We start from the raw sequence: 24,925 nt of genomic DNA on the forward strand, positions 1-24,925 counted from the left end.
GAACTGGAACAGGTTGCCCAGAGAGGTGGTAGATGCCCCTCCCCGGAAACATTCAAGGCCAAGCTGGACAGGGCTCTGAGCAACCCTGATCATGGAAGGAGGGTCTGACTAGATGAACTTGAAAGGTCCCTTCTAATCCAAAATATTCTGTATTTCTATTTGTTCCTATTCACAAGACAGTGACAGGTTGACCCCTTGTCCAGCACTATCAGCCCTGCTGGCAAAGCTGATTAATCATTTTCAGCTGATCCCCAACTTCTAATTAGACTTCAGGACAAAACAGCTCAGTTCCCTGCACTCTACCACAAATCAACAGAGACCTGCTGCAAGAATTCCAGGTCAAATTCCCTGGATGCAAGTGAGGTGAATTATGACAACCGTAACACAGGCTCCAATAACAGTCTGAAACACAAAAAAGCAAAACACCCCAAACAGAAAACCCAACTACATTGCTGAACAAACAGCCAGGACAGATGAAACTGCACAGACCCGCAGGGCTTGCCGCAGTAGCAACTTGGAAGTAGATGCCAGGAGAGCTGCTTAATGTACCTGGGGTACAAAATTTGACAAAGCTACAAATGATGTGGTCAGAAAAAAATTTTAAAGCCAAAGCTGAGAGGAATGCTTTAGCAGAGCTGCACCTCTCCAGAGAGATGAGCACTCCTGGCCATGCCAGTCCTCACGGACCTCTTTAGGGGCACACAGTCTTTCTGAGGACAGTACAGAAGGCTGAGTCCCCAGCTGCCTTGGCTCCCCTCAAGTCATCTTCATGTGTCATCTCCAGCACTGTACTGGCAGAAACCTCCCCACAATTTTGAAGAAAGTGACAGGGATTTCCACCTCCACATTTCTCCAATCAGCAAAATTTCTCCTTGGTTCTAGGTTTAACTTTCTTTCACATTCTCTGCAGAACTGAAGCCCAGTGTGAGATCTTCAGCACAGCTCAGCACTCTCAGTGAATGGGAGGAGTGCCCAGTAAGATAAAACAGATGGGATCGAGAGCATAAATGAGTTTTGGGATCTGCTTCTGCAGCTCCACAGGGCATCCCGAGGGAGTCTCCACCGAGGCTGCAATGATGAACCTGTTGATTTTGTATTCATTCCTTTACAAGCTAATAATGAACCTTCAGAGCAGCAGGTGACTTCAAAATACATTGAAATTTCAAGCCCAGCCTGTGACAACATAGGTATTCATTTTAAATTAAAGCCAGGCTCAGAGCAAACAATTACATAAAGTGGGCAAGTACTGTTTCCTTAAGAAAAAGTATATTTTACAGGGGTTTGTTTTTAAAGAAAATCAACACCAAAAAGCTGTTGTAAAGACCCTTATGGCTTATCTCTACAGCTTTACCACCATAGTGGTGTTTACCCTTTCACAGAGCAATCTGTATTGAAATTCTATCCTATTGATTTACTAAATATGCTTTGAGGCTGTAATATATGTGCTTATGTGTTGCACTTGACATTACATTTTCAGATTATGGCAGTAATTTTCCTTTCAGACCTGTATTTTAGATATTGCTTTAGAATTCTTATTTTCTTATGTAACGAGAAACATTACTTTCTATAAATGCACATTTCAAATTAATTTTCTAGTTCTACTCCAACACACCAGGGCTTGTAAAAATCAAGTCTCCATCTTATTTTTGAATTTTTTCACTCATTCACTATGAGAATTTCAGCAGCTGGCTGAGAACCAATTACAGTAATTTCACTATTATAAGCCACACCAATTATAAGCCGCACTTCCGGGTATCAGCAACTTTTCGTTCTTTGTCCATATATAAGCTGCACCTGTTTATAAGCCATATGTTACAATAAAGAGTGTGATAAAAGGTATCTGTTCTATCACCATCTGTTGAGGGTGGGGGCAGTGATCCTTATCTCAGTGGGAGATATTCTGCTAATGGGCCATCCATTGAAACCAGGCAGGGCATTGTTCTTTATCTTTTCACAACCCATCCTTCCTCCAGCGAGTCATTTTCTGCTAATGGCCCATTGAGTCCCACTGTGTGACTGATAAAATTACTGCATCCCATTGGAAGTTGCTCCAGCCAGGGGGAAGAGCCCAACATTTCTTACTAAGATAAAAACAGAGGTTTTGGGACACCAAGGGAGCCCCTTTCTCCACTGGACTCCAGAGGAAAATTGGATTTCTCCACATCACCACTGGACCTCCAGAGGGAAACTGCACCTTGTACAGGAGCACTGCTCCAACTGAATCACATCTGTCACTGCAGGAGGATGCAGCCACCATTTAATGGGACTGCTGCCAACACCCTGCCTGACGGGGTGTCAGGTTGTACTCTGACTTTGTCAGGGTTTGGAGTTTGTTTCTTTGTAGTACTGTATTTCTATTTTAATTTCCCTAGAAAAGAACTGTTATTCCTAATTCCCATATCTTTGCCTGAAAGCCCCTTGATTTCAAAATTATAATAATTTGGAGGGAGGGGGTTTACATTCTCCATTTCAAAGAGAGGGTCCTGCCTTTCTCAGCAGACACCTGTCCTCCAAACTAAAACAGCAACTTTTCGTTCTTTGTCCGTATATAAGCTGCACCTGATTATAAGCCGCACGTCAGGTTTGGACCAAAATTTTAGTCAAAATGGTGCGGCTTATAATCGTGAAATTACTAAAAGAGGTGTTAATTTTTTGCAATAATCTTTTGTGCTGTTTATTATTACTTGTTGATTGTGTTTTATGTTTTAACATTAGTGAGATCTGCTTCAAATGGAACTCACATTTCCTGAGTCTTAGTATTATTATTCTTTTCCCTGCACACACTGGAAAAAAAAAAGCCCTAGTGTTGAGATTGAGGAGGTTATAAACATCTGAGCATTAATAATGTACTATATTAACCATAAAACTTGAAAGTAAAGAAGAGAGATCCACTCTTATCTAGTTAGCCCCAGTAATTGGTCCCCAAGACTGAAAACTGAATTAGACTAGTCCATGTCATCCTACTTCAGACCCTTCATCCCACCACTTCAAGGGCTTCATTAGTAATGGCTTCATTCAATCAGCACCTCAGGCTCTTTCTCTAGATATCTCTCTTGAAAAGTTGCTGGAAATAATATTTCTCTTGGAGGCACAAAGAAATATGTGATTATTCCCAGTCTCTTCTAAGAGAAGGGCAAGAGGACATCAAACAATTCTACCAAACCACACGTTCAAAATAAATGAAATATTTCTTTATACAACTCTCAGTCATCATAATGAACTCATTACCTTGGACGTTACTTCTTTAAATATAGAGTTTAAAAACATTTAACAAGCAGGAGGGAAAAAAAATATCTTGAAGGCTATTAAACTGAATTATTGAAGTTTCTAGGTCCCTGAGACAGATACTGCTGGTGGCAGGAAACATTGCTGCTTGCTTGCCTTCCCCTGTTTTTCCCTAAGCATCTGCTGCTGACCATTCAAGGAACAGGACACTGGCATAAACAGTCTGGTCTAATTAAAGCCAAATAAACATATCCAAGGATTGAAATTATTAATCCACCTGAAATCCAGGAAAGATAGGATATGAACAGCCATTTGCTTGACAGATACAAGAAGCCTCCATATTAGTTCATGTTGCTCTTTTTTTTTTTTTTCATACTATTTCTTGCTGTGGGGTTCTCCACGCACATCTTTAGCATGGATGCTCTCAGCCCAACTCATTGCAGAGCCAAGTCAGGGGATCTTACCACACGGTTCATGCAGAAATCAAAATACTGCAATTACCAAATAGTGGCTTGCAACAAGATCCCTCAAAAAGGCAAAAGTATATTCTAATAAAGCAATGAAAACAGCATTAGGAACGAATTGAATAGAATCGTGGAACTGATTCCTAACACCAACACCAGATTGCACTTTCTGAACAGTAAACTTCATATTGAGGTGGTTATGATTAATGGCTGAACTGGATTTCTTAAAGACAGAGAACTGGGAATGAAGTAGTGGAACCTCTGAGATTTCTTCACTTCTGTATTTTTCCTTTCCAAACTGTGGAACAGGGGAAAACAAATCAGAGGGTGGGTGGAGGGAGAACAGAATAGAGTCAGACTGACCAGCCAAATTCTGCTGACACAGCCAAGTATCATCCAGCACATTATTGGCCAAAAAGCCCTACACTGACATACACTGACTGTACAGCTTCTGCAATCGAGGCACATGTAGTTACAGCCACAACAGCCAGGCATAAATGCTGAAATAAACCCAAATGAGGTATAGGTAGTGCTGCAGAAATAGCAATCCTGACAGAGTGGAGCAGACCCTGCTTTAGGTGAATAGGCTGTATAAAATAAAAAAGCAAGAATATTCTACAATTTGAAACTCTTTGTATGTAACACCACCAGTAATGCAAGAGTAACAGGAAGGAAATTTTACTCTATAAAGAGCAACATTAAAAAGAATATCATCCATTATATCATCCACAGTTTTTTAGGTTTTTTTTCCTATATGTACACACATTCCTAAACATATCAAGGTATTTTTTAAACTTCTGCTTCTGAGGCAGCTCTCTGGCTGTGAAAGACCTTCACAGAAAAGAAGCTGACTATGATCTGTCACTGGAAAGATAAGCAAGGCACAAACATCCTTTGGAACAACAGCATAAACCCTGTCACATGCTCTCTACTACTAACATGTTTACATGTATCCAGCTGGCAGTACTTAGAGGATTTATGCAGGCTTCCCACAGATAAGCAGTCAATGCAAAAACCAAGTCTCAGCTTTGTGAAGGCAGAAACTAAGATGTAGTGCTTCTTGAAAAACACTAAATATACTAAATATACTATATTATAAATATACTTAAAATCTGAATGCTTTCCTGAAGTCCTGAAGCATGGCACGGAGAAAGCATGTGCTGTTCAGCTAGATCCCATCCCTGCACCAGATCTGTCTGAAATATCACATTAACACCTGACAGTGCTGCAGAACTGAGTCTTGCTCAGCATAACAACAGCAGGCTTTTCTTCATATTCAATAAAAACAAGACCTGACTGCAAAAAAACACCCCCAAAAATGTTTTGCCTTTTTACACAGAAACACGACCTTTATTTGTAGAAAGGAGACTTGACAACACTCTACAAATTAGCAGAACCCTTTCAGGGCTCACAAATGCAGCAGATCCTTTCCAAACCCAAACACCCACATAGAAAGTTTTGTACCACAACAGTGAGAGGGTCCTTTGAGGGTTTGTGAACTGTTGTAGTGGTAAAGCTTTTTGTTCAAGGCATGAACACTGGCTTTTGGGTAGAATGTGTGTCACAAGGCCCTGAAGATAATTGCTGCAGTGATTTAAGGTCTTTTAGTCTCTGACGTCCAACTTGACTGTCCTGCCTTGCTTAAGTTGATTGCTGCTGTAGTAAGGTGAGCAAGAGTCTGTCCACATAAAGCATGAAGCATGGCTAAAGCACTGATGAAAGCTCAATTGTGGAGCACAGTAGACATAAATTTTGAAGCTCTCTTTGACCTTGGCTCTTTAACTCCAGAACACCAGTTACCAATTACCGAACACCACTCATCCCTTGACAGGCATTGTTTTTGGAAGGACAATGAACTAGTACTTGAAATACAAGTTATCATTACTCTGTGGTTGATGAAGTACTACTTTTCAGAGGTCCATCAGACTACTTGCCATGTATTTGGAACCTGTCCCACACAGGTATCTCTATGAGAAGCCTTTTATATGTACCTTCCAATCCCACCAACCTTATAGGTGTTTCAGGTAGGAGAGCATTTCCTTCAATGGCCAAAAAACTCCAAGAGTACTGTCAAACACCAGAAGTTTTGAGGCTTTAACCAACCCTGTTCCAGAAATCAGACCTTAAAAATGGGCTCTAGTTCTTCATTCTTCTCTAAAACATCTACCCAACTAAGGTGAGAAGCAACAAGTAAGATACCATAAATTCTCAGTGCAAATCAATTAAAAACCTAAGGTTTAGAAGACATTACTAGAGAACTAAATATTTTAAATAATAAAGTTTGAAAACTAAAAAGATCAATTCTCCTATGTAAAATTATCTGCAATTGCTTTCTCAGCTTTATTAATTATCGTAATGAAAAATTAGTCCAGGAAAAAAGTACCATCCAGAGGGAACGAAAAGTTTTCCAATTAGAAATGTCACACAAATGCATTAACCATTCTGCACTAATCACAAGCATTGCCATTCTCAGAATTATGAGCCCCTGGAATATGTCCATCATTGCCATTTAGCTTGGCAATGAAATACAGTTATGGATAAAAAAGTAATGGACAAGCTTTCAGGGGCACAAATTCTTCTTCAAATACTGGAAATTTTTGTTTACTCTAGGCCACTTATCCAAGCTGTAATTTGTGGGTTTAATGCCTCATGATTCACCAACACTGAGGAAGCCCACAAGAAATATAATTTTCAAAAATTTTTTTAAAAACATGAGTGGAAAAATCCCTGTTTGCAGCACATGAGGTCTTTGGCTTTGCTGCGGACGAGCATAAAAACCCACAGGCAGCTGTCATACAGACCACACTGGATTCACACTGAAAAGGTCTAGGCAGAGAGTTCTGGGCAAGCAGAGCTTTACTGACACTCTAAGGTGTCACTGTCCTTTTCCATAGTCTAAGGTTTTAGCCACAACTTTTTAAGTCCTGTTCAAGCAAGATGATACCACACACATACACAAACACACACAAAATTAATAATTTTCATACCTTATTCCAAAGCAAATAAACAGAAATAACAACACAACTGAGTTACATCATCAAAACCAGTAAGGCAATGTGAAGTGCTTTGCATATTTTGTATTTTATGACTAGAATTAGAATTAGATTCTGCTTCAAAAAGAAATTCTACTTTTATCCAGGAGTTCTTCACATGGGGACTTATGTCCCTAAGTAGAAAGAATGGAACAAAAGAAATGAAAACCTGGGGTCATCAATGATGTGGAAAGAAAAAGAAACCGAACACTGAATAAACACAACACCCACTCTCAAAATAAAACAACACCCTCAATGAAAAGTCTCCCTTGCTAAAAATAATAAAAGACTATAAACCCTAGTTTGTATTTTGAGATTTAAAGAAAACTGGTAACAAAAACTAAATTGTACTATTATTGATATATCAAAAGTAGAATTGCACTTCATAACAAATTATATTAGAAACCAAGCATAGGAGAATAATTAAATACATGCATACTGAAAGCTGTCATTACCAACACTGCATTTTACCTGCAAACCCATGATGTTCCCGTAAGAGTAGATGCAAAACCTCTGCAGTCGTCAGTTCTATTTAAAGGACCAGTGATTCCTGGACTGGCCATATGGGAGTTCCAATGGGTCACATAGCAGATCCAGTTATAAAGACTCACTGTTATAAAGGTGAAGGCTTTAGTAGTGTGCATGCAGACCCTGCAGCTGGCTTTGGTTGCTTATGCTGTATATGCTTAATTCGTTAGTACAGATACTGCCTACATCTGATGTATGGCATTTGGGGTTTCCAGAGTTTTGACAGTAGCAGGAAGGCAGTACAACACAAAACTGAAAGCAGACTGATTCACAGAAAGTGTTGACTGACATGTTCCCCTGAGACAGGGATGAACTTGAGGTATAAAGCCTGCATTAAGAGACTGTAATCAGATTATAAATGCAAACATTTAATTATGTCATTGAAACTAGTTCAGATGGAAAAGTAGCCCAAAGTGGTTTTAAATGAGCATCAGGATGTCCAAAGAAGTCTGCTGGTGATCATAGCACTGTTGAGAGCTGGCAGATTACTGGATGTTGAGAAGGATAATACATCACATTTGATTTTGATTGTAGAAGCAAAGCTACAACCTTTCTGGATATCACATACACAAAAACCTCCAATCACTTTCAAAAAGCTTAAGCCACCATTTCCCCAAGAGCTTATCTGCAATACCTGCCCTTTAAAATAATACACCTCTTTCAACACCATGATATCACCTAAACCTGATGTCTGATGAAGCACAGTGAAGACAAAGAGGAATTTCTAACGGAAATCTTTATTTCAATTTTAAATCAGATGTTTTCCTGAAGTCTTTCTAGATGTATCAGACAGCTAAGTAAACCGTGGGCAATTATGCTTACATAAACTGTGGGCAAATATGCTTACATCCAATGAATGAATTTGTTTGCAGCAAAAAACATTCTGGATTGAAAAAATGGTTTCTCTATTCTTGGTAGCTGATCATATTTCCAGAAGAAGATAAAATCTTGCAAACCTTAAACTTGACTGTAATTCTCACCACATGTTTAAGTCCTCAAAGGCAACAGAAAGGCATATGTATCCTTTGCTTTCCTGAGACATATTGATAAAGTTACAAAAAAAGATTATCTCCTTGACTTCAGGGTGGCTCAAGATACCTATCTCTGTGCTAATGTGCTGCAAACTCAGAGAGCTACTGACACAGGAGGCAAAGTGCACTGTGCTGCAGCTATATGGTACTCTGTACCTATAAACTGCATTACACAGAGTTCACTCACTGCCCTCCCCGCTGTACAGGAGCAAGATTTTGTTCTAGTCATTTTGTGAGGATTATTTTTGCTTAAGATATAGAACTGTAACCTAACTGGAAAAAAATATATATGTTATACAAGATTTCAGAAACAGAAACACCACCTACTTCTACTGTGTCTTTCAAAATGCCAGGGTCAAGGCCTGTTTCACTGCTTGCCCATCCTGTTCACCATGAAAACCCCTCCACGGGACACTACCAGGATGATCAGGCTGCTACAACTAAGAAAAGGTCTCCAGTACAGTCTGTGCTTTACAGTACACTCATGCCTATTTCCTGTGGGGCAGCTGATCACAGGGAGGCTCAGATACATCCTCTCTCATCCTTTTTTCAGCGACCTGATGCCAACAGATAGGACTGCATACACTTCTTCCTGACGAGGTTTCCACAAGAATTTCAGTTTCATGGACAAGATGAAGCTGAGCTGCTTACCAAAACAAATGGACAGACAGAACCAGGATCTGGGCTTCTCCATACTAGCCCAAATACAGTATAGACACAGGCAAAAGATCAAATCACTTTTGTTATGGGTCTTGCTTTTATTATAGGGCAGAGATTTTGTTAGTCATCTCCTTATCTCACACCCCTGATGATAAAATCCCCTCAGTTACATTAAAATTGTTTTCTGACATGTCATATTCAAAATAAGATTGTATTAATAGCACGAAACAAATCATGCATTTCTCAAAAGTGTTACAGATTCTCCACAGAATGCGGTTTCAGATTTGAAGTTATGCCTGCATTTCCAAAGCATTTCTATTCACAATCTACATCCACTATTAATAAAAGAGCTCTAAAAGAGACAGCTTATGCAAACACATCTAGAAGATATTATTCAAAGCTGTTACTGCTTCAGAGGAATGTTTTTAGTTGTAAAATACAAAATATGGGTTAATGCAAAGTAGATAAACACATCATTTGCAGACCGCAGAACACACAAAGTGAAACTGATGTCCACCTAACAAATTGGTTACATAACAAAACATATTCAGTCAATTTCCCTGTTTGACATAAGATAAGGATATGCCTTTGAACATTCTTAAAAAGTCACCATATGCTGAGAGGTCAGTGTGGTTTTAGTGTGATGTAGACGCTGATGCATTGCAGATGGCAGCAACAATGCCTCTGCTTGCATGACAATCAGAAGAGAATTTCAGAGAACAGCAGGAGCGAATCAGAACTTTGAATAAAGAGGACAGATTCTGCCAAAACCCGTGGTCTAGGCACATACATGTGATTGCTTATCGGGGGAAAAAAGGGGAGTTTCAGACAAATTTAATGTAAAATTCTACTTTGATAAGCCTCCACACTATTTTTAAGTTGTTCAAATCTTATACTGCTGGGGGTATTTTGTATCTATGACAACCTTACTGCTGACTAGAATGTTATGTTAAATGCAAAGGGATGCCCCCGAAGTTGCACATTTTAAAGTCACTTCCTATTACATGCAAATATACAGAATCTCTATTACATTATACTCGCCTCAGTCAAACTTTCTGCATAAAAGCTGCCCTGATGCTTCTACAAGATTTTTTCTCTTCAGACAAAATAAAGTAGCTCTGCAAAGCTGAGGTTACCTGAATAACTCAGATATATTTTTTAAAAATTGTTTTTCCTAAAAGCCAACAACTTCTAAGCTATGTTTATGTTGGAACAACATTGCTAAGACTCAGCAAGAGGCAAACATTCTGGGTTTATTTTTGTCCTTACTGAAAATCTATGCCTTGGAGTATTGTTTGCACAGACTCAGGCATCCACATTCATACTATTCACCAATCGTTCTACCACTGAATTTTATCACTAAATCTCAGAATCTGTGCATAATCCTGAACCTACTACCTTGGTATAAGTCTTTTCATGATGATCAAGGAGATAAGATTCCACTTCCTAACTGTAACCAGCTGTATCTAAGGATCAGTAGGATGAAACCACAAACATTTACACAATGTTCCTGACCTGTTTTTAAGAAATACATTAATTTTTGGCTTGCAAAGTGTCTGGTGTATAGAAGAGGGCCCAAGTTTGCCATGACTATAGGTTTTATTCCTTTTATCACACTTTACAGGCAATCCTTGCTATGATCTTTGTTACTGCTACACTTTGCTTTGCTTTGCTTTCCCTAACTTTCCAAACCTTTGAACAAGAGAGTTGGAACATGGGATTTTTGAACCAAAATAGCAAACATCCCAGAGTATGCTCTTTCACACTAAGACAAAGTGGACCAAAATTTAACGTCTAACTCTTTGGGGAGAATGGTTTAGAAAGGTTTGATCTTCATGACTTGGAGGCAGATCCTGGCTCCAAACACCCTTAATGTGTCTATTTTATCAATCTTTAATCTTACTGCTCAGTTACTGCATGGCACATGGGGAAGACACATCAAACTCCTACACTAGCATTACAGAATCCAGGACCTAAATCCACTATAATATGGGGTCTGTAATTCAGGATTTCTTCTTCCATGCATCCACTACACTTTCTGCTTTTCTTTTTTCAAACTTAAGAAAGAAAACTATTCAGTGAAAAAAATGCCATGTAACCTTGGGTGAAGGCAGATGTATACACTCAAAAGTGGCTGTGTTTTACTTCTCATTTATTTAATACAGCAAATACCAAGTGGAGACATCATAAGCTGTCTGAAGCTCACCCTGCAAGTTCATTTCAGTTTGGCAGTTGATATTCTTCTGGTTGCCTGGTACTCAAAAAATACAGATTATTGTCTTGTAGTTTTGCTTCTCTTCCCTCTGAATGCAGAGCAAAGTGCATCACCATTTGTTTACAACCCAGCTGTGCTCCTATAAATCCACTCCTCGAGTAGGCGTTAGCCAGAAGACACACAGATTCTTACAGCAGTGGGATACTAAATCAAAACACTATGCCCTAGTTCAGCAAAGCACTTTCTTAAACAAAGTGAAGCCAGTAAGATTATAACTTCACTGCAAAGGGCTGTAAATGCTCATTTGCTTCCCATAAAATTCAATCTCCTCTGGATCTAGTCCTAGACATTTGCTGGAAGGTGTCATTAAATAAAATGAGAGGAAAGCCAGGCCAATAATCTCTTGATTTCTAAGAAATCACTGGTTATTACATCTGTTTCATCAGATACTTGAGCAGCAGTCACAGGGAGACCACACATCACACCCACTCCCTGGCCCACTAGCTTTAAATGTAAGTATTTCATCTATTTTTGGTTCTCTCTGAATTACTATTTTAGTTATGCAGACAAGGTAATAACCTCAAGTTTACAGGTATTGGCATCTGTAACTTACACACGCTGTGATTCAAAGCTTTGAACAGTTACAAAAAAAGTCAGAAATTTTAAGTGACTAAATTAAAAAAAATGAAGTGAGCTCTGGTTAATAGAATAACCTCCCATAACAGTTGTGTATTAGCACTCACTTCCTTTGTGCACAGCTTTTGGGAAATATTTCACAAAATGTTTTTCATTTTATAAAACAATGCATATTTGATGGCTTGTATGGGATATAGAAGTTGATACTTCAGGTGTGTTTCTAAAAGGCTGTGGCAGAGAGCTTTTTTGGTACAGATAACAGATGCTACAATAAGACAACTGAGCAAACAGGTTTGCTGACTGAATTGTCAGTGAATGTATTCTGAGAGACTCATGTTCACCTACAAATGTCCCATATTACCTTGGGCAAGCTAAATTCAGCTCCCCACTGAAGTACTCCAAAACTAAATGTAAATTATGACATGATGCCCATGACTGCACTGATCCTTTCTTGAATGCACATCAGTGATTCAGAAACTGTCCTCCATAACTGATAAGAAATGGGACGGAGTTCAAAAGTGCTTGAGGTAATGCAGCAGTGTGTTAGGGCTCCACTAGCCTGAATGAATTGCATTAATGAGAAGCAGAAAGTGAATGATACGTGCCTTGAAAGTCCCAAGAGTTAGGAATAAGAAATAAGCCACAAATATTTCTCTCAGTCACATTATTTTCTTTTATTTTTTTCCCAAGTCTTGATGTATGAATTCAATAGTTTCTATATTTTGCAAAAATCTGGAAGTCACAGCTGGGGATTATGAGCCTAACCACAGCCTTACTGGACTGAAAAAGTAATCTGTGACTCCATTTTATGCTCAAGCTGGAGAAAATTCTACATAAATCATGCATTCTAACTAATTAAGATGTTTCTCAATTTACAGAGCAATAAGTAAGTACCTTTACAACTTCTAGTATACTTTGTTTTCACCTCTCATTTGTCAGGTAAATTAACAAACATGAATAGAGATGCTCTTCCTAAAGAATGAGCTCTGGGATCTATTCTCTCCTGTACAGATATCTCAAGGCATTCCCTCTGTTTCTACCTAATTTTCTACTGGGGAAAAAGATAAGGATTTTGGCTCTTGCCTCATGATTTCTGAAAGTTCAGGAGTTGGCTCAGAACTTCAGTCTCACATGCTGAATTAGTCTGCAAGTGGACAGTAAATCCCATGCATCCCAAATATGATCAGCCTCTGCATATGCACAGACTACAGGCAAAGGAGATGTTGGATGCCTGGAAGCTGCAGATGTATGGTTCATCTCATCCAGAATGGAGCCAAGGAATATCTACAAAGCCCAAAATTTGTCCAGATGGTCTAGTAACCATGCCCTCCAGACCTGAAAACTCTCACATACTTGCATCTCCTCAGCCCAAGCCGTCAGCCTCACCTCTCCTAGCAGCATAGTAAAGGCTGAAGCCTCTTTCCAAGATACATAGAGTGTTTTTCAAAGTATAACATTACTATAAATCTGAAAGGAAAGAGGCTCACAGTACTTCAAGCCAATTTGGTTTGGGTCCCAAATCAGGGTTTACTGCCATCAGCTCAGAGTTTGAGAAAAATTTTCCAACACTAAGAAAATTTAAACCACTGATGAACTAACCAGGTTACTCTTTTATCAAGAAGTTTATGCCTCCTACAAGCAACTTGATACAGTACTGCAGTTCAGAGAGTACATTATGATGGTGCCAATCAGACTTTGATAAAGACTTGAGAAAGGTTCCAGCTGCTCACTGTGTCCTAGCAAAACTATAGCCACATTCACCACTGCTCTTCCCTGCTCCACTGTGCCACATTTAAGTTCCTATGAAATGTTATAGTTATTCTGTGACAAAAAAAAACCAAAAATCAAAAAGTTAAAAGCATCTACTTTACTGAATTTGCTATTTCTCAGGAAATACTAATTGAAAACTTCTTGCTCTGTGATACAAATTGCAGCACAAATATTATGATTCTGTAAGTCAAACAAGATTAATATCCCTCTTTCCCTGCAGGAAATCCTAATAAATGCTATGAGGGTTACCAGCTTTGCAGGAAGTGAAACTGCTGGACTCTCATACTCTTTTATATTTGGCTTCAGTGGGAAACTCATTTTGCAACTCCATCAAATACCAGTTACATTCCTGCAAGGAAAACAGTTCAGCTGCCAGTCAATAGGATATTCGACCTTGCAGAGAAACCTGAAAGGCACTTGTACAAAACAACAAGATCTGGTTACAGTCGGACTGTCATTGCCAATTCCATTAAAGCTTATCTTTAAAATGTAATGAGCTTTTTAAAAGTAGCCAACACTAAACCCATTTTACAGCAGCAGCCAGAATCTTGCTGCTGCTTTCCAGTGCCTTCCCATCACTTCCTTTTTATTTATATGAGAAATTACTTTATTATTTATAACTTCAAATGCAGTTAACATGCTAAATACAAAACAATAACTTGCCTCTAGGGAGAGTGGCCCAGTTTCAGTAAGCATGAGTCATGCATTCATTCTGCTTTCATAAACCCACCCCATTACCCTTGACCAGCGGACATTTGGAAGGTCACAGTTCAAAGGCACTTTTGTAAATTTTATTAAGCTACAAGAACTCTGCAGGGCAGCTTCAAGCTCTTCAAGGCATCTCACTTAGTGCCCTCATTTTTTTTCTAGCAGCTCTTGTGAAGAAGTCCAGCTCTTCTTGCCTGCATGCCAGAGGACAGCTTCTGACTTTGGAAAGGCATCCATTCTGACTGAGTGGGTCACTCCAAAGCTCTTATGGAAGATGAATGAGTTTAGGCAGACAACACTAAAATAAAGAATACTAACTTTTGATCTTTAGGACAAACAACTATGGGAGTAGTTGGAGCCTTCATGGGATTATCTATCAGTAGAAATTGATATTATTGGTAAATTCCATTTTTGATCTGAGATTTTGGTTTAAAGAATCAGTAAGCACAATTTTTCACAAATGCTTTCATTTTAATTACCATTTATTAACAGAGCAAGATGATGAAATTTGATGCTTTACTACCTTTAACCTTACCCATTTGTAATGAAAAGGACCTTGTATCCTGAATGGTGCAGCTGCTTATTCCTAAATTCAAGAAAGGCTCAATGCAAAGTTGACTGAAGTTAAAAGAAACCCTCCCAATGACTTAAGCCTACACTGCCCCTTAGAAACTAAGGAGCAATGCTCAGGCAGGGCTCTGCTGTTGCAAGCATTTTTCCCCCCTAGACACAAGCCAGAAAAAGCTGCTGGCATCAGCACATGGAGTGAAAGGCGTGTTCACATCTCCTTCGAATAAATACTGCTGCACATTGCAACCTGGGCAAGTCACCAAACTTAAGAGGAATCTGCTGCATGTGTGCAATGAGCAACAAGTCACAGTGGTATGTGCACTGAAAATCCTCACAACTTGAGACAAAAAATATTATTTTCTTTTATCTTTATCTTTGAACAACTATTTCTGTGTTTGAATGTAATGTAGCTCGTGAGCCACCAATGGCAGCCAATTCACCAGTGAGTATAAAGTAGCAGAGATTGCAGAACAAGCCTCTCTGTATTAACATCTGCAGTGAATTCCACTTGGAAAGTTCTCTGTAGAGCTGCCTACCTGGAGCACATGGTCACATCTATCATTGCTTTTCATGACTATCACACACCACGCCACTGTATCTGCCTGGCATCAGGAGAAAAGAGAAGTTTTCAATTCTTCTTCCCAATATCCTCATCACTTCAAGACTTTGGGATCCTCTCCCACTAATTGTGTGTCTCTCGCCCAGAAAACACGTGAACTGCTAAGCTGTTATAGTACAAGCATGTTTCACACTCCTGCAACCATTGCACAACACTTTTCCCTAAAATTTTGAGTAGTGTCTGCTAGAATTCAGACTTTATGCACACTCAACTATTGCAAATTACTTTACCTTGCAGCAGGTCTTTTTTGCTAGATTTTAAAAAGGTTCTGTCATAGAAAAATAAAATCCAAAACAATGGGAGATACAATTTGTTATACAATTTGTTAGTTTGTTAATTTTTTTTCTTCCCCAGTAGTCAGATTTAGCACTTCAGCAAACATTTTTTGTTACTTTTCTCATTTAATGGCTAGATCTAGAAACCTTTACACAGTATTGGGGGAAAGAAGGGTCTTGACCTTCCAATAACTGTGATCAAGGAACCTGATTTACAGAGGCAGTTTTTTAATCACAGAAATTAACTGCAGACACAAGCGACAACATGAAGACATCAAATTCCCTGTGAGGTAGGAAATGGTTAAAAAGGAGTAGTTTTTGTCTTGGGGGGTGGTGGTGCGATTGTTGGTTTGTTTTTTTTTTTTTCCTTTAATTGGGTTTTTCTTTCTCTTTATTGGACCAAGTAATCTAGTTGGGGATAAGAAAAACTGAGCTGCTAGAAGAAGGGCTATGAACATGAAAATCCCTGGACTTACTCCCCCTCTTCCCTCCCACCTCTAAATCATTAAGCACAATAAAACAGATTACCTCTTGCTCCAGCCTCTGCCCTGTTTACCTGCTTACACCTTCTTGACAACAGAAGCCCTTAATAATCTGGACACTTCAAAAAATAACAGGATTTGGCAGTTTAATCCATTCTCTCATTTATAATAATCACAATTAATGCAAATAATCATAGCTGAAATCACCTGCAGGTTTTACATCAAACCATTCAAATGAAGATAAAACAGAATTTGATAGTTCCCATAATGAATTTAACCACTAGGCAAAGTGACAAATCTATTAGCCCAGCCAAAGAGAAAACATTCAAGACATCTTATCCAGGAGAATATAGCACTGTTGTTTCTCAAATAAGCTATTTTTTTCCCAATATTTAGAAACATGATGATGTCTTAACTATATGTTTTATGAAGCTGAACAGGTAATCCACATGGCCCTACTATAAAACAGACTTATCACTTCTTAAGCTAGACTTCTCCAAGGTGTGGAGCTGATTTTTTAATATTGACAACAGAGAAATATACTGAAAATCTGTTTCAGTTCTGTGGGTCCACAGGTTGAAAAAGGTTATGTGTGCAACAGAGAGCTGCAAAACAGAAAGTGTTGATATGCAGAAAACTCTTGCATTGGCCTTATTTTCTTTGTCAGAACTATAGTCTGCTCAGTTCCTGTCTTAGTTTTGTGTTTGGCAGCTGCAGAACTATAAAAAGCACTGCCATTTAAAACATTTTTAGAAGAAAGATATTGTATTAGGCTGACAATACAGAAGTCATTTATCAAAATGTCACATTGTCTGGAGAGATAGATAGCAAGTGTCACCCCTGGGCCTCAAAGAGGAGGTTAAAAAATTAAAAACATGCTCATCATCTCCACTAGAGCACTTTATAAACTGAAAGTAGTCAAGTTTGCTGTTGTGCTAAGCCTTCCATTGAAAGAGAGGGAATTTCAGCAGTGTTTATTCTCCCCCACGCACCAAGGCCTGTCTGATCTGCATACAAGATCTCTAAAGCAAAGTCTGTCCCAAAAGAATTTATTTGGGTGACTACTACAATAGGCTGTTCAAGGTTTGGTAGCAGGTCTGTATTTCAGTAGGAAAAAGACAGAGAAATAAGTAAAAGAGGAAAAGAAAGAAATAAAGTAAAACCAATCCAATAAAAACAAACCCCAAAGCCCCCAGAAAAATCAGACTATCTATAGAACTGCATGTCACTTAATAAGAGAGCGGCAGAGGCAAGGCTCCTCTTGTGCATGGCAGCATCCAGCTTGCAGATACAGCAGCCATGTGCACTCAAGGCCCAAAACCTGCCAGGGCCTCAGTGCTAGAAATGCCAGAGTGCTGCCTGCATGATGGCACGTGGTGGCAGTGGCTCTCTTTAAAGTGAAGAATGAGTAAAACACCTGAAGTACAGGAGAGTTGCTGAAAGGTATGCTTGGCACAATATCTCCCATCAGCCAGGCAAGTGAGGTGGGGCAGGAAGGTAGATCAGCATCATTTATACCAAGTCAGAGAAAGAAAACTATCCCAAAGCCTTGGAGGAGCCGACATACTATAAAAAATGGTAAATGTCCCACCTTCATCAAGGGGTAACAAGAGAGCAGTTATTCATTAAAGAACAACCTTTCCTTTCTCAACTCTGAATGAAGGTCAGTAACAGCACCAAGTGTTCTTCTGGAGGTGGCTGCTGCAGAAGCTAAAGAGGAATTCAATTTACATTCTCTTAATCCAAAATCAAGTGAAAATAAATTAGCTCTAGGTCCAGTTTTGTTTAGCAAATGATTAGTTAGATCTAACACACCAAAACCAAAAACTCAGGAGTCAAAATCTGCCATACAGCATTACAAGGTTGCCAGATCCATCTCTAGCAGGTACTTTACTGCATTCCCAAACCATGTGAAAGCAAAACCAAGCCACAGACTATAGCTCTTCACTTCATCTTAGGCATCAGCACTGCCTTTCAGCACCTGCAGGTGAATCATCACTAATTCTGAGGATCACCAATGACTCCTCTCATGGTAGAGCAGCACGCAGTCTCTAACATCAGTGACGTCATGTCCTGCTACTTCCATGGGGCAAGGCTTGGAGTGTGCTGAGGTCAGTGGAGTACACACCATTCACTCCACACATAATATGCTCAGTCTTCATGCCAGCACCTACAGTGTTTCCAAAGCAATCAACCAGTAGCTTACCCCATATTTCACCAGATGCAAGGAACAGGAATGCAAACAAGCTGCAATATTTGGCACTAAATCCATTCTAACTGCAACAATATCAATTTTCATATCCTTCACCAAAGAGTTTGTGTTACTTAAGTGCACATTTTATTCAAGTGCCAGAAAAGCTTAGTCCATCCTATGAAACCAGAGCTATATTCATTCTTGGCTCTGCCTTACCAAAACATGCCTGATGTAAGGATTAAGGCTTCTCCAAAAGAAAGGGCATGATGAAAAGAAAGTAACATCAGCTGCCAAATTGATGAATTTCCTTAACTTAAAGGCAGTTTAAAAGGTATTTTTACAACATTTTCAGAAAAGAGAAAGAAGCATTTTGTTCCAAAACCAATTTATTTTTGTTAAAATCTTATACTGAGTGCAAGCATAAACTCAGCACTTATAAAAGCTGCCCAACCAATGCTTCCAAGACCTCTCACTCACATTTATAAGGGCTGAAGGGAAAACAAGGACCAATGCATTACTGGGTTAGAATAGCACAGAGGCAGGGTCTGCATCAGCACCCCTCTCACCCTCACAGCAACAAACACTCCATGCACTTTCAAGCTTTTCCATGGAGCACTACTCCCAAAGCATTAGCAGTATCCCAAAAGGGAGAGTGGCAGTGTTGGCAAGAGGTTATGCAGGCAGACAGGAAGGCAGATGGGTTCTTGGTTTGGCTTTGATAAGGGAGACAAACTAGAATCCAAGCTGGGGGAGCAAAGGGATCTTTGCAGGCTGCTGCTAATACCAGAAGCACCAACAGATTTAGTTTGGGCTCAGTCTGCTGACCACACCATAACAACAAGTTCTTTGGCATCAAAACATTAGGAAATGTTATTGCCAAAAGACAGTCTGGACTCAGAAAAATATATGATTGACACTAACACCAAGCAAACAAAAATGGAAGTTCACATGCCAGGATGATGGCCAAAACAAATCTAACTGAGCAATCATATTTCCAGAACACCACCACATTTGCCAAAATATTTGGCCAAAGCTCATGTCCTCGGAGTTTGTTTCCAATTGAAGTCATGGGGGATACATACACCTTGGTTTGACTAATGAAGTACAAACATGTAAAGAGTCTCTCTGCTCTGGACACCATCAAAGGCTCATCCCAATGCACAGTGCTCCAGCTCACTCACATTTCAACTCTAGAATATTTAGAATCTGATTTGACAAAACGTCATCTCTCAGCTATAGTTTTACTCCGGTCTAAAGCTGCAGGGTATGAAAGGGTCTTGTTTGATATCCCTAGAAACACAATTGTACCACCAGGTCAGTTCATGTACATGAGCAGCCTGTCTCCTGCAGCAGACACAAGCCTTAAGAAGAGTAAATAACACAGGTTAATAGGATACTCTTCCACTGCACTCTCCCATCTTTTCATCAGTTTGGCGACCTCCTAAGCTAGGTGTTTTTTTAGAGTATTTAGTAACGCTCAGTGGATTTTTCTTCCCCTAAATTAACTTATTCAGTCTAAAATTTGTCCTGCAAAACTTGCTCAAATAATTACAGGCTCCTGAAAAAATACAAGGGGAACCTCTAAACTCTGCCTATCTTATACTCTTCGTTTGCAAAACACAAACAGATGGTAAGTTAACAAACGCTGGAAAGCACACACTTAAAGGCCCGTGGATCACTCAGTTGTTATGTGTCTATCCAGACCAAAAGCTAGCCAGCGGAAAACTCCAGCTGCAAGAAAAACTCCATTTGTAAGAACACAACCTTGTGGATTTAGAGAGATTCACTACCTTGAAAACAGAATTCTGCCTCGATTTGATCTTGCCAGCCAATTTCAGTCACACTGTTCTTGTGCTCATTACTAATATTTAAAAAAATCCAATCATTTTACAAATCCACCTAATTTTAGCCCTGTTTCATCACAGCTGCCAAGTGCAGCCATGTGCAAGATCATGCAATTTGTTTCTCAGCTGCAGTGGCAAATCACTGACACTGTTCAAAAAACCCTCAGTTAGCTCAATTTCAATCCCTGCAAAGCTGAAGGACAAACAACCTTTCTGCTTTTTAATTATGCATACAGCAGTACATTAAAGAAATGCTTCAGAAACCTACAGCAATTCTTTAAGGTTTGATTTTTATGGATCCAGACTAGTAATCTTGGATTTTTTTGGTAATTTTAGGGGTTTTTTTGTTTGGGTTTTGTTTTTGTTTTTTTTGGGGTTTTTTTGGGTTTTTTTTTTTTTTTTGGGTATTTCATTATGACATTCCATGAAAAACAATGGAGAGCATGCATGCACATCAGAATAGTAGAGAGTATTATCCAGATGTACTCAGAGACCACAAAGTCAGATTCCTGCACTGCACTTGCAGGAAAGCTTAATGGATTATCTCAACCCTTCAAATAGGGAAATATCCTGCCACTCTGAAAACAAACTGTGACCTTCAGTTCTGCATCTGTTTGTGATGGCAGATCTCCAAGCAGGCATGATTTATCTCAAAAGTAGGACTTCCAGAAAAATGCAAGAAGTGTCATCAACCCTCCAGTCAGATGTCATAAACAAAGTTACAGCAATTTTGGACAAGATTTTTGAGTCCCTGCAGGTGTGTAGTCAAACTGGGAATTGTTCAGTTCAGCCTGTGTTTGTTCAAATACAGAAAAGGCATATGAATTTGACAGAGTCCCTGGAAGAATGGGAATTATAAAAGGCACATCTGAGATGAACAGAACTGTACAAATCTTAAGGATTGGCAGCAGCGTCGGAGAGAACATGGCATAGCCTTGACCACAGCAAACACAAGGCAGCTTGGATAAACAAGGTAGTGGGTAAGAGAAGCCCCATCTTTCCTCCCAGGCTCTGGGCATTGAATTAGCTTTCCATAAGGCTGAGGTCCCAAGTAGAACAGACTTATTTCTCAGCTAGTCCAGTTTTCATCAGATCACCACAGAACACTCTTACCACTATTACTTTGTGGTTATCTGACATTGTTAACATTTTTAGGTTTTCCAATTTGGTGGCATTCAAGGTCTGAAAAAGAACTTATTCGTGAGGCACTTCAAAAAATATGTGACAAGTTCTTCTTCACTCTCTTGTTGTTTCTGAGACTCTTCAGTCAACTAAGAACAACTGCTATTGCCTTTTAAAGCTGCAGGTACCTCTCACAAGAATGCTGATGTTTCCCAAGTCCTGCCCTTGGATTAAACATGGACTGTCACACTTCACAATGCAAGGAAGAACAGTATTTGAATACTACAGTAGTAAGAAATGTAGTACATAGTAAACAATGACCAAAGGGAAGGAACAACTGCAAATTTATTAAATCCCTAACTAATTTTTGGATTTATTTTTTTTTCTTTGGAAGCCAGGGCACAGTCTGCTTTTACTTTTACTAATATTTACAATATTACAGAGGACCTGTCAGCAGCAGATTTTGAGCCTTCTTCTTCTTCAAGGCACCTTCAACCTAGTAAGCAAGCAAAGACTGGGATCAATAAATTCAGACAGTAAATCTGTCTGCAATTCTGCTGAAGGGACAGTGTTCTTCATTGAATAAATACCACACACTTCACAGCTTCAGACTGACAGCTTAAACTTCATCCAAAAGCTATAAAACAGCCAGGGTATTGAATAAAGCAGCACAACACTTGCTGCCCAAAGTATCACTTCTCAACATTTTTTTCAGAGGTTCTTGGACAGATGTAAGGACTATTCCCTGCAGAGCTGCTTGCAATCAGTTGAAAATTTAGATTAAAGTGAGATTCACTGCAGAAAAACAGCAGTAACCTCATGCCTGCATTTAGTTACCTAATGGGTAAAGAGCAATTGCTATGTGAGGAGAGCACAACAGCTGAAAATCTACCTAAAATAGGGATCCCTAATTTTGATTTACACCACTGCAGCACAGCAGACCAAAGGGCCACCAAACCCATACTGACAGCACATGAACTGCCTGAAACACAGTGTTTCAGCTGAACACAGGCAATTCTTCAGAGGCTGCAATGAACTTTTAAGAGCCACAGAGGAATGGAAGACTGTTTAGAAAAGTCTGGAAAGAGGTCTTAAGTGTTTACTAATGATGAGTTGGTTACGTAGGTGCATACACAGGCAGTCCTTATCTCTTACCACAGATGTTAGCCATCTCTGTCTTGACTTGGATGCTCTGCAGATGATTATCTCAGTGACTGTAAGGTCTGCACTGACTGAGGAACATAAGGAACAGCAAACATCCAGGCTGGAGAGCAGCTGGGAAACTTCTCATGGCCAATTAAACACGGCACACTACAGTACATTTTTCCTCTAACAGGAACAGTTTTCTACCCTTCTCTCCACATGGACAAAAATTCCATTTAGATGTCAAGAGAAATACTTTATTTCACTGGGAGGGGGGAAAACCTCTTAAGAAAAGCCTCAGCTCTGAAAATTATAAAACAGGACATTAAAAATCTACTCTTGCATCAGCCAGATTCAACTGTTTGTGTGTTATTACTGCATTATACAGAGGAAAGGTCAAAGTATTAATTTTTTGGTTCAAATCAATATATTCAGCAAGAAATCTAGAAACAATACCTATGTTGCTCTTTGTAACTATCATGAAGCACCCATCAAAACCACTTAATGCCGACAAATTACTGTTATTTATGACCTAGCTGTCAGTCCCTTTTCTCTTTAGCCTTACAGACAGGCACTGTACAATGATTCAAACCAGGTTGCCTACAAAGTTGTTGCCTATTCCGTAATATCCAGTGTCATCGCATGCCTTGGTCCTTTGGGATTCAGCTCTGTGGATGCTGAAATGGTACCAGAAGATGCAGCTCAATGTAAAGCATCCTACACAAAGCAAAAGTGGTCATCCAAAGGGTCTCCAGTCTGGAAGGAGGCTCATGGATTGGGTAACTGTGTACCAAGAATGTGACAAACAGTCACTGCCCAATCAGTCAGTCAATCAATCAATCAATTTCAATACCATGCTCAATACCTGCTCATTTTAAGTAAATAATGCACTTGTAGTTATTTCTAGTAATATTAACAAGAAAGTAGAACCCAACATTCTTGAGTCTGACATATTTGATCCCAAAACTGGCACCCATTTTATTTTTTCCCTTCAAATTACATAAAGGCATAGAGAAGCAGTGTAGAGTTAAATTTCGGCGTCTAACTTCCCATGCTTTGTAGACTTTGCTGAAAACTTTCTCCAAAAGCATTTTATTTTATTCTTCTGATTATAACTGCATCGTTAATGTTTCCACAGTATTGAGGACAAATACATCTTCGGCCTGGCAAGACGTTACTTTGGTAGTGGAGCACACACAGCTGCATGGATATGCTATGAAAGGAAGACTGAAAACAAGAACAGCCACACATGCTTGTTTTATCATGAAGGTGTAAATGACCTGTTTCATTGCTACATGCGTAAAACAATATAGATACAGATGATACAGATATATAACCCCAGTTACTTATATATAGAAATAACGCAGGTTTTGGCACTGGACTTTGAGGAGAAGCTGCATTTTCTCCATCCCAATTGTCTGTGCTTTCAGGCAAACAGCTTCAGCTCCCAGGTAAAGGCGCTTGTGCCCCAGCCGGGCTCTGTGCGTTGGGCTGCGGCGGCAGGACAGCGCTCACACTGGAGCAGGTGCCGGCTGCACAGGAGGCCGCGGTACCGAGCCAGCAGCTGGACCCATCACACAGCCCGTGCTCTGCTCAGCTCAACCCACGGCCGCTCCCCAGCACTTCACCCCTTTGGGAGCGGAGCCGCTGCACGGGTGACGCTGCCGCAGCCCCCACCGAGCGGGACACCTGCGACCCGGGCCCTTCCCCACGCCCGCCGCCCGCCCGAGGCCCGGGCCCCTCAGCACCGCCGCGCCAGGCACCCACCTTGTTGAGGTGGGGGTTCCTGGTGATGTCGTAGCCTCGCTTCTTGATGGCCGGGGCGGTGCTCCCCGCCGGGCTGCAGCGGGCCCGGCTGAGGCTGGGCAGGAGCGGCCCCCGGCCGGCCCCCAGCAGCCGCAGCAGGCGGCGGGCGCAGACCCCGCCGCGCACCGGCACCATCGCTGCCCGGCGACAGCGAGCCCGGCGGGGCTGGGCGGGCCCGGCCCGGCCCAGGCGTGCCCTGCCCAGGTGAGCCCGGCGCGGCGGAGCGGCCGAAGCGAGAGCAAAGCCAGGAAGCGGATCCCGCCGCAACGGCGCGGCCGCCGCCCCTCCTCCGTTACCTGTTAAGGCTCAGCCGGCGGCGCCGGGGAGAGGGAGCCGGGCCGGGCCCGGGCCCGCCCCCGCGGGGACAGCAGCACGGCCGGCCCGCGGCCCGGCGGTGAGAGTGGTGCTGCCCTCCGTGTCTGTGTCCGCATTGCCCCAGGAGACCCGGCAAAGGGCGGCGGGCGGGCGCTGCAGCGCCTGGGGACCCTGCACAAGGACACGGGATCTAGCGGGACACGGAGCAGGGCAGGGAACAGAGCTGCCCGCAGGAGTTGTTAGTGCTTAAGGAGCATCTTCAAAGAACTTTTCAGTCCAGGAGTAT

General features: G+C 40.6%; 1 protein-coding gene across 1 annotated transcript in view; it reads right to left on the reverse strand.

Moving 5' to 3' along the window:
- The window catches only part of ME3 (malic enzyme 3), a 121,306-nt gene extending 96,847 nt beyond the window's left edge, over nucleotides 1-24,459 (reverse strand). The window contains exon 1 of the mRNA XM_033051318.2: nucleotides 24,286-24,459. Within this exon, the coding sequence (XP_032907209.1) occupies nucleotides 24,286-24,459 (174 nt within the window). The remainder of the gene's footprint in view (nucleotides 1-24,285) is intronic.
- Between the last annotated feature and the right edge of the window lie 466 nt (nucleotides 24,460-24,925).

This window comes from Catharus ustulatus, chromosome 2 (assembly GCF_009819885.2).
Source record: "Catharus ustulatus isolate bCatUst1 chromosome 2, bCatUst1.pri.v2, whole genome shotgun sequence".
Taxonomy (NCBI): Eukaryota; Metazoa; Chordata; class Aves; order Passeriformes; family Turdidae; genus Catharus; species Catharus ustulatus.